At 40.4% G+C, this 10,456-nt stretch overlaps 1 protein-coding gene across 2 annotated transcripts in view; it reads left to right on the top strand.

Annotated features, from left to right (window-relative positions):
- Positions 1-38: 38 nt before the first annotated feature.
- The window catches only part of OXCT1 (3-oxoacid CoA-transferase 1), a 94,216-nt gene continuing 83,798 nt past the window's right edge, over positions 39-10,456 (top strand). The window contains exons 1-3 of one of the 2 annotated variants that reach the window (XM_054398205.1): positions 39-138; positions 4,349-4,457; positions 6,231-6,321. In XM_054398205.1, the coding sequence (XP_054254180.1) occupies positions 61-138; positions 4,349-4,457; positions 6,231-6,321 (278 nt within the window). In that variant the 5' untranslated portion in view covers positions 39-60. Of the gene's footprint in view, positions 145-4,348; positions 4,458-6,230; positions 6,322-10,456 lie in introns of both variants that reach the window. The other variant, XM_054398203.1, reaches the window with a different exon arrangement.

Genomic DNA, 10,456 nt, shown 5'->3' with positions numbered 1-10,456 from the left:
GCCTCAGATCAGCCCGCAGCCCCGTTGCTTCCCCTTCCCCGAGAGGCTCGCAGCGCGAAGATGGCGGCGTACAAATTCCTCCTGCCGACGTTCAGCCGTCGCATCCTCCTTCCCGCTGCGCGGGTGCGGGGCGCCGCGGCTGAGGTAAAGCAAAGAGGCGGGAGCGGTCAGACCCTCAGGTCGCCTCTCGGCCGCGCTTTCCCACAGCCGCTGGCCCCGCAAGCGGTCCGCATACCGCTCCGCGTCGCTCTGCCCGGCGGCCCTTCGCTGCCGCCGCCGCGCCCGCCCAGCCGGCGGTGACCTTGACTGGGTACCCGCTGCGGCCGTGATCGGGACCGTCTTCGCTGGGGGGTCGATATCTGCCGCCGAGGCGCGAGCAGGGTGGGAACAGGCGGCCAGAGCCCAGGGGTTGGCCGCCCCCGCGGGGAAGTGATGGGCTTTGTTTTGTCGTTTTTTGTTTTTTTTTTTTTCCCCATGACGGTATTTTTTTCCCCATGACGGGTTTGGCCCCAAGGAGGCCCGTGGGCGCTGCGGAAGGCGGAAGGCGGGGTGGAGAGCTGAGCTCGGCTCTGAGGCAGGCCAGCCCCCGGGCCCAGCAGTGCGTTGAGATGTGGTGACCTTGGGGGACTGGCCTAGAGGTTTGGCTTTGAGGCTTAATTTGGTAAATTTCCCCTGCATTTGAAATCGCAGCACAATTACAGTGTGTTACTATATATTTCAATCATGCTTTTGCCACGTCATGGTTTCCTAAATGTGGGCTGCAGGTGTGGGCAAGGAGAGCACAGTTCCCATTACACTCCATCACGTATTGGTATTCATAGATACGTGGAGTTCAGCCCACTTGTTTGCTCTTCCTGGGGGAAGCTTCTCACAAACCCCGTCGGTCTTAATGCTTTCCAGCCCATGCGTAACCATAGCCAAGTTAATTTTTTGACTCCTTCATCCAGAATGGTTTCCTTGACTTTTCTTACTTCATTTTAAAGAGCTTATCTGGCCACTTTATGCCCATGTTTACTCTTCCTGATATCTTCATGGACAAATAATAGTATCTTGTGGTTTCAGTCTTTGTTTTGCTAAATTACTCTTTGCTCTTCTATAATATCTGCTTCAGTTTTGTTGATGATTCTAGGAGCTCCTCCATTCCCACATTACTTCTCTTTTAAACCTGGGCTTCCAGAATTGCAGCCAGTTCCTGAAGTTCTAGCTTGCAGCCATAGTGTGCAGGGGGAGCATGAGTAATTCCTGGCATCTCGTGTTCCTGAAAGTCCATGGCTCTCAAAAGCAGAGTGGTGGGAAGGGGACTGGAAAGCGCATTTGGTGTAGAGGGGCAGATAGCGTCATTAAGAGACATCCAACCCTGGAATGCACACATATGTGATGCACGCTGCTCTGTTGTTCCCTGCTGTTAACAGGAAGTTAGAAAGATAGGGGGAGAGGTACCATGTGATCTTTTAAAAGTATTTTCCTGTGTGTGGGTAAAGGGACACAGCAGTGACCTGGCCTCCCTCCAGCCTTGGCCCTCGTGCCTGCATGCAGCTCTGTTGTACTGGGTCTCCAGAGGCAGCCAACACTTAACACTAATTTTTTTCTCTTGCCTGCCAAATGCCACCAGAAGAGACAGTCTTTGCAGCCTTACTGTTGTTATGGAGCAATGTTTCTGAAAGAAAAAGTTGTGGTATAATTGCCTATGGGGAAGCATTTGTACTCTTTCTTACCTGTCACTCTTCCTGATGACCTACATGCTGACTTTTAAAAATTTTTTTTTGAGTGCATCAAAGCATTGGAATGTCAGTGTTTCCATTGGGAAGGAGATAAGCTTCCATTCAGAAAGGTTTTCTTAATAGTCAGTATAAACTTTTGCAGCCTTCAATTTATAAAGAAGGCAGTTTGTATAATCTTGAAACTGAACAAAAAGTTATTACCCTGGTTATAACTGAATCTTAAGGCAACCTTTTAGGGAAGAATTGGGCTGTTGTCTTCAAAATATGTTTTTATTAGCTTGTTTGGTGTTTATTTACTCATTCTCCTCCCCCTTGTTTAAAATTTCTCACTTTACTATCAAATTAGAAGTGGAAACACAAGTAGGAAGTATTTTAACTTCCAAATACTCTCAATTTATGAAGCTTGTGTCAATGTAGTGGCTTAAATGACAGTTGCTCCTGATGCCTTGACAGTACTTGATTAATATTAATATGTGTTAGTGTTAGTGGGAATACTTAAAACAAATAGGGTAACTGCAACCTAAGAGTATAATAGATGCATTACAATAACTCTGTGATGGCTTTGCTCTGTGAAGTGTAGTTTTGAGAATGGGATTTACATTGATTTCCTTCTTGCCCTCCCAGTTTCATCAGTTTATTGGAGTCTCCCATATTCTGGGATATTCACCAACAGTAGAGTTCTATGATTGTGTACTGGTTTGAGGCCAGACAGATCCTCTCTTGCCCCGAAAGGGACAAAAGAGTGAGACTCACACAAACGGATTGGAGAGTGATGGAAAGTTTAAATGGAAAAGCAATTGGTGAAGCTACAGAGAACTACAAACTACAAAGCATAGTGGAAAAGAACACAGAACCCCTCACAGAATTCCCAAAAGCTTCCCAATCCTCCCTTCCTCCCACCTGAGGGTCTACCCAAACCCCCAGGGCTCTTTCTTCCCCCTCCCACTGCTAGGCAAGTCTCAGGCTGGCCAGGTCTGAGACTGCCCCCCCCCTCCATTCTCCTCCTGGCATTAGGCCTAGACAGGCCTAAGAGGCCTTGAGGATACTCTCCCGGCATTACCCGATAAGAGAGGACATCTCCCATGGGAGCAGAGAGGGAAGAAAGAGGAAGAGAATGACTCTGCAGATGGCTTTATAGGGTGCAGGATTTATGGGTAGAAATACGCCGTTTCCTGTGTCCACTCCTATTGGGTGAGCACCCAGGACACCAGAGGTGTATCTCATGCGGCAGTGGCAGGGGGCACCCAGCCTAAACTGCCACAGATTGCATTGGGAAGCTGGTGGAAGTTCATCCTGTTGAAGGGAGTTGCTGCCTATTATACTGCCAGTACAACCCTATACTTCCTATTGTGCCTTGTCCTGTAGTCAAAGTTTGTGATAGTGTTTCATTTCTGCACTGGCCATTTTTGGTTGTGTTTAGTGTGTGTGTCAAGGGTTAGGGCTGTGCCAGCCACCGTCTATTAACCTCCCTCTCTTCCTAAAGGGCAGGAGAAAGGGAATAAAGATGAGAAGCTTACAAACTGGAAAACTAAAAGAGCTGCAATGAAAATGATAACAGTAAAATGAGTTATATACAAATACATGCAAAGTCATCTCCCCCAGTATGCCCACCCCTGATGGCAATTATGTTTCTGTCGCTACTGATGCTCTGGGCATGCAATGGGGAAGGCCCAGATGGGACTCTGCAGTAGATGGAAATAGAATTCAGGATCTGCATTCTTGAACTGGATTCAGAAATACACAGATTGGGATCAAAGACAGAATCCTCCTTAAACACTGGCCATTGAAGAAGAGAGCTTGGCCCATGTGATCCCTTAGCTTTATACTGAATATAACACATATTTGAAATAGAAAACCTTGTTAATCAGTTTAGGGTCATCTGTCATGTCCACTCCTTCCCAGGGTACACCCTTTTACTCTTTGCCCTGCCCAGTGTGGTGCACAAGGTTTAGCAGTGACCTTGGAAGTTTAAGCAAGATACCTTTCTGCATACATACCAATCCTTGTTAGCAACTATATCAAGGATTATCACTTCTAGAAATAAACTCTGTCTGGATACATATGCCATTAACTTAAAAAGTACAGTTACTTAGAAGAGTCTGAAAAGTAAAATCACTGAACATAGTTCTAACTAGTTCTAACTAGTTCTAACACTGAACTGGGACAGCCTTGATGTCTTTGAAGCAAAAAGTATCAGTAATAGGTTAAAGCAGTCTTTGGGATGCTGTAACTCATGCCTAAGAATCGCATCTGTGAATTTGTTCACAGTAAGACACAGTCAGCAGCTTAGGATGAAATTCAGGAATACAAAATGTGTTTGGATTTTGTCAAATCCATGCAGCTCATGTTAAGCCTAAAGTTTCATACTACTTATTGAGTGTCATAAAACATGAGCAATGTGGGGTACAGATCAAAAACAGGGCAATAAAGTCCTTGTTTTGAAGACCTTAACACATCTTTTCCTCTCCTCCCCCTCAATGTTTAGTGTTTACAGTAGCAAAAAAAAATTTTAAAAAAGTATTTAAAAATACTTTTCCACTTATGTAGCCAGAAAAATGGGTCATTGTTATAAAATTACTATATAATACTTTTTATTAATTCACTTGTTTCTTTCAATGTTTTTGCAGATTTGTGGATGCTATTTTTCTACCAGCTCTCACTACAACACCAAATTTTATACTGATGCTGTTGAAGCTGTGAAAGATATACCTAATGGGGCAACTATACTTGTTGGTGGTAAATGCTTAAATTCTTTATGGTTGCAATCACATGTTCTGCTATGAGATACCTTCAGCTATTTTACTGTGTTTCATTTAATTTTAACTACTTTGAGAATCCATCCAGCTTGTACAGGTATTTTAAACAAGTGATTTCCTATTCTGCTAATGACTGGCAGACTCTTTCAGTGAAAAAATGTTTGTGTTTTTTTTTTTAGAGGAATGTTTGTGGGTTTTTTTCCCCCAGGAATGAAGTGTTAGCCTTTACTTGTGCTAGTTTGAATGCAGAAAACCAACTCAGGCTTTTCCAAATTAGCATTATTATTTCATATGGTATATTAAAATTTAGTTTGCTTGATTTTATGGTATAATTCTTCATATTCTGTATCTACCTAGTCACTGGGTCTCTGTGACCTTCATCAAATCGTGTAACCTGTTTTTGGCTGTTGGAAGTCAGGAAGTTTTGTCATACTGAATTTTGCTGTGACTTTGAGCTTTTGAATATTCTAGATGATTTCCACGCTTCATACTGGTCAATCTACTGAAAGAAAAGCAATGTCTCTTTTAGTGGATTATAAGTGATTTTTAGTATTGAAGAAGTGATTAGTGGCATAAAACATGGGAAACCTCATTTGAGATGTGCAATAGGGCAAAATGTGTTTTAAGAAGAATTATTTTGTTGTTGTAACGAAAGAGTATCTGTGACTGAGTGAATGGGAAGGAAGTGGTAGTAGTTGTAGGGTAAGAGTCTAAGTGATTGAATCTAAGTGCCCAAGTGAAGGGTGAGAGTCTAAGTGATGATTCTGAGTGCTTGGGCTACAGGTAAACAACTCCAAGCTGGAGCTGCTGGCTGGCAGTACCCGCACAGGCCGGGCCGACAGCTGTATATAGTGGGGCAAAAAGCTGCACAGGAACTTAACCTTTACAAAAAGGACAACAGGAAAACTCCCCACGTTCAAAGCATCTGCTTTAGAGCTTTACAGTTAGTGCAAGGACAAGGTCTGGGGAACCTGTGGGGTCAGGCAATGCTGCCCACACTGGCAGTGAAGGGTCTGTGGGCACCCTGCGATGCATGGATGCCATGCTATGTCACACCAGGCTGCACCTCGGCTCCAGTGCAGCATCAATGCTGCATCACTACCCCTGCTTGGGCCACCTCCCTGCAAGGTCACATGATCCTTGCTGTCCCTGAATGCACCCATTAGGACATGGAGAACCCAGTCTGGCCTGAGACTTAGGCAGCCTCAGATGTGGCATGGTCTTTCATTTCAGACATACTGGATTCTTGCAAAAAAAAGAATAAAAGGCACCTCAGTGTGGCCAGAGGTCTGGGTTACTGTGCTTCCAGATAATCTTCCTCTTGAGGGTATTAAGTTGCCAATATTTTCATCAACTAATTATAGGCTAAGCTGTATGACACAACTCCTTTCTTCTCCTGTTTGACATTGTTATGCACAGCAAAGAGATGAAGGTTAACTTGGCAGAAAGAGAAGGAATACAGTGGTAACGACATGCATCAGGAGAGCCACGGTCCTGTTGTCCTTCTCCAAAGGTCATTTGTGCATTAGTAAATCTCTGATGGTTGGATGGCTTTCATCCAAACTGTGAGGCATCTAGTAACAGATTCCAGTACTAGAGTGCAACTCTTTCCAGAAGTGTTGGTTTATTTAGTCAACTAAGGAGCCTGTTTTACTCAAAAAAGATTTTAAATTAAGCAATGGACATTCTCTGACTTCTGATTAACCTATTTCAAATAGTTGTTACATGTTGAGTTTTCTTATATTTGACACAGGATTTGGATTATGTGGGATCCCTGAAAACCTCATTGGGGGTTTACTGAAGACTGGAGTAAAGGGAATAACAGCAGTCAGTAATAATGCAGGGTAGGTATTCATATGTCTGTGGTCTATTAAGTATAGATTAACACTCCATTTTAAAAAGAAAACATGCTGGAAAAAGTCTTACTTTTCATCATAAGAGTTTTCATATTAAGCACACAGCTTTCTTTGAACATACTACTTTTGGAATGAATCCAGAAGGTACAGTACTGCTTGTATACACAGCTTTGTCGGACCAATTGTTATTCTTGTAGGCAGAATGTATGCACATTCTTATGTGCATTTATATATATTTAATTGGTTGACTGTTTCTTAAAATTCTGACTTACATGCTATAAATATATTATCAGTGATTTTATTTGTGCGTGTTTGAATTTCTAAATAAGGATTTGCTTTTTTTAACCACAGTCTGGCCTTACTGTGATTTTGTTACTTTAAAAAAAACAAGAAAACAGTAAACAACAGAAAAACAGTGGAGAATATTTATAATGAATGGAGAGCTTCTTTAAAAAGTCCTGGAATTTATTATTTTTTATTTTTTAATGTTTGCTTACTAAGAAATTTATGTGGGATTGTAATATTTTAGTTCTTTTACATGTAATTTCTCAGCTTGTCATTAGGGCTGACTCACATAGGCTGGCCACTGCTGTTGAAGTGCGTTGATAAAATAGAAATGAAATTAAACAGAAAGATTGATATGCAGACTATAATTATTCTCGTTTGAAATCAGCCTGATCTAATATTCTAGACTAATATTCTATTCCTTGTAGTGCTGTTGGATGACTGTCATTTGCAGGTATCCCTAACTTCGGTTCAGTGACTTATTTTATTAAATGTCATCTTCAGCGACATAATAATTTCAGTGTACTTTAGTTCATTGTAGATTTAAAGAATATCGGAAGACTAATAACTTCTAGTGGCATTGCACTTTAGCAAACTTACTTTGATTAGGGAGCTCATCATAAAATCTGTTGCCTTGTGAAATAAGAGAGTCTTTTCACAAACAAAGGTACTGACGTTACATACTTACATAATACTTTACATATGGGTAAGGAAAATTGTGAACATTCTTTCTAGCTTTGTGTTTGAGGTTTTAAATTTTTTTTTAATAATGTTGCTTACTTTCACCAAATGGTAATATGTGTATTACTACATTTTTGGTGAACTTTTTAGTGTCGCATACTGTGTTTGTGGTGAAATAATAATGAGGATTTTATATTATTTTCATGGAACTTCATTTATGCTTGCACTTAGAAGCTCTCAGGTTGGAAGTCTCCCATCTGTTCTGTAGACATTCAGCCTTTATCCAATGCAGAAGAAGAGCTGTAGGGGGAAAAATGTCATTGGGAAGACACTTGTTTTTGCACCTGTGTAAGAACAAAAGAGAGACAAATTTATGTGAGCCAGGAAGATTGTTTTGGTATAATGAAGGTCACTCTTGGTACAAAATAGATGGCAAACCTTCCTCCTTCAATTTCTGCAGCCTTGCCAAAGAAGTAAATTAGATGGGGTTTATCTAATAATGATTTGTGCTGTTTTCAGCTGCATCATTACATCTCCCATATACTTTGTCCATAGCTTTGTATTTGTCTGCTTTGATTTTAACACGATTATATTTCATGTAAGTTAAAACCAGAATACTATTCAAACCCCACAGATGTATATGTATATGTATATGTATATGTATATGTATATGTATATGTATATGTATATGTATAATCTATTGGGTGTGAAGCCTCTCTCTGTCTCTCGCCAATCGGGGTCTGTTGCCACATGCCACAAATATCTATATATATTTTTATATGTATTTAGTTTCTGGGCTTCCGAGGCTGAAGTTCATAATCTGTTGATCTCATGTTTTTTTCAATGCCTCCTGCTTGACATTGCACATTCGTTGGATAACAGGTGTGATTTGTGCTGGTATTTGGCACATATACAGTATCACTCAAGATCTTGTGGCAAACAATTTCTGATGGATGACAAAAAGAAGAGAGAAAGAGATAGAAATTGTTCTGAGTGGAGATATGTAGAGATATTAAGATATGTACGTATTAAGATATGTGTAGCATAGACACATATATGTAGAAAGAGAGATTGCACTGATAGTTCTTAGAGGAAAGTGAGGAAAGTTTAAATGTGAGGAAAAGGGAGAAGAAAAGCGTTTGCAGAATAGAATGAAGATGACATTTTGTATTGTCTTCTGCATATAATTAGTGATGTTACAGGTTAGAATTATTTTTGCTTGAAATAATGCTAACTTTCCTGAAAATTCTTTGAACTTTGAGGCTTGAGTAATTACTGTAAATTGTTTAGTTGCTGGTGAGAAAGCAAATTTGCTTGTTTCTTTAAGCTAGTTTTACATTAATATTCACAGGAGTCTGATAAGCTCCTCAGAGAACAGTATTTGAAAATACCAAAGGTCATCTGGGCTTTTTATAAAGTCTAGTTTGTAAAAATCATGCTTTTGCTCTCATATTGAACAGTATCATTTATTTTGAAATTAAATTATTAATAAAATATAGTCTTATTTATTGTCCTTATTTTTTGTATTACTACTATATGGAACTTAGCCTGCTATAGTTCATCAGGGTTTGGAAACTGGGCTAAAGCACAGATGTCAGCATTAATAAAGTCAGAGTTCTCATCACAGCAATCGATAATAATTTAAAAATCTTCTAATCCATGTCAAAAAAGTATAGTGATGTTATCAAATACTGTGATAATAATTAGATTTTGAAACTGAGGTAGCACAGCAGTTATATACCTGCAGGAATAATACTCCAGGGGTGAGATGTTCTTGTAATTTTGAGATGTCTGGTAGTTTGTGGGGTGAGTAATTTGCCACTTTCCAAGATGCCTTAGGGTTCAGTGTGTTTTGCTTTGGTGGTGTTGTGCTGCAGTTGCTGTGCTGTGCATCATCATGTTTGCAGCTTCTCCATCTCTTCCAGGAAACAGGAAATAATTGGTTATGATTAGGTTTTCTAATCCTGAAGTGGGGTTAGTAGGCACCTTCTAACTGGAGTGGGGAAGGAGCCAAGTACACAGGCGGACAACCTGTTTGGCAGAGCAGAGCATGCTGGAGGGATTAAGTTGCATCTTTCAATGTGTGTGAACCACAAAATGTGCTACAGAGCTATCTGCTTATAACTGAATAGCAGCAGTGGAGACAGTGCTACACCTATGGGAAAGCAGTAATTATGAAGTTCAGAAATGATCTTACTAACTCTGTTTTATCTGGAACAAAGGTTCATCAAAGCCTATAAATGATTGGTAATGTCTGGAAACAACTTCAAAGGTGTAGGATGTTTATAAGTTCACACCCTGCTGTTCTGAACTGCAGTGTAATAAGGAGGAGAGTTCTGCAGATTCTTGTTCAAATCATGTAGTTGCTGGCAGGTAAAGCCCTTATTTTAGCCCTTGAAAGGCTTGCCAAGGACAGTTTGTACAGTGGTAGTTCTGCTAAACTGACTATCCAATGCTGTGCATTTTTCTGGTGCCTATTCTGTGTGCTAGCTAGTGAAATTCACCTTTAAGAGTAGTTACTCTTTTGCCAAGCCAAACAAGGCAAAGTGTTTGAAAGGGAAGCAGTACAAATATTCACTATCTCTGGAATTTACAGAACTTGCTGCAGGGGAAACTGGAGCCTGTGAACCAGGGAGATAGTGAAAGATAACATGGTGGGTGGATGTCCCTCTAAAATACAACATCTCACACCTTTCCTTGTAACTCACTCATTTTGCCTACACTTATATTTTAAATACTTCCTCTACACTATATTTTTATAAGCCCTTTAAAGTTAAAGGACTCTATCTCAGTAAGCTAGTGAAATCTGTTTCATTTAATTTTTGCTACATTATTGTTTAAATAATAATTAAATAATTGGTGTGCTCTACGTGTCAGTAGATACTTGCTATAAACCTGATTCAGTAAATTCCCAACGTAGTTGTGGTTAGTATGCAATACCTTCTTTGGCATTGCTGTTTTTTCATCTGCTTGTGACTTGCATACTGATTCCAAGTTCCAGTGGATGTGGACTTTCTAGGTCAGCTTATGCTAAGACTTCCCTGATGCACATGGTCAGATCTGTTCTTTCAGGATCTGTGTCACAACAAGAAATACGTTCTTGTCGATTTAGCCAAATATTTAAAAATGAAGTTTAAGAAATTGTCATCTAATGATA

Source organism: Indicator indicator, chromosome Z, assembly GCF_027791375.1.
Source record: "Indicator indicator isolate 239-I01 chromosome Z, UM_Iind_1.1, whole genome shotgun sequence".
Classification (NCBI taxonomy): Eukaryota; Metazoa; Chordata; class Aves; order Piciformes; family Indicatoridae; genus Indicator; species Indicator indicator.
The sequence above is the reverse complement of the archived record's forward strand: the minus strand, read 5'-3'. Positions and strand labels throughout refer to the sequence as shown.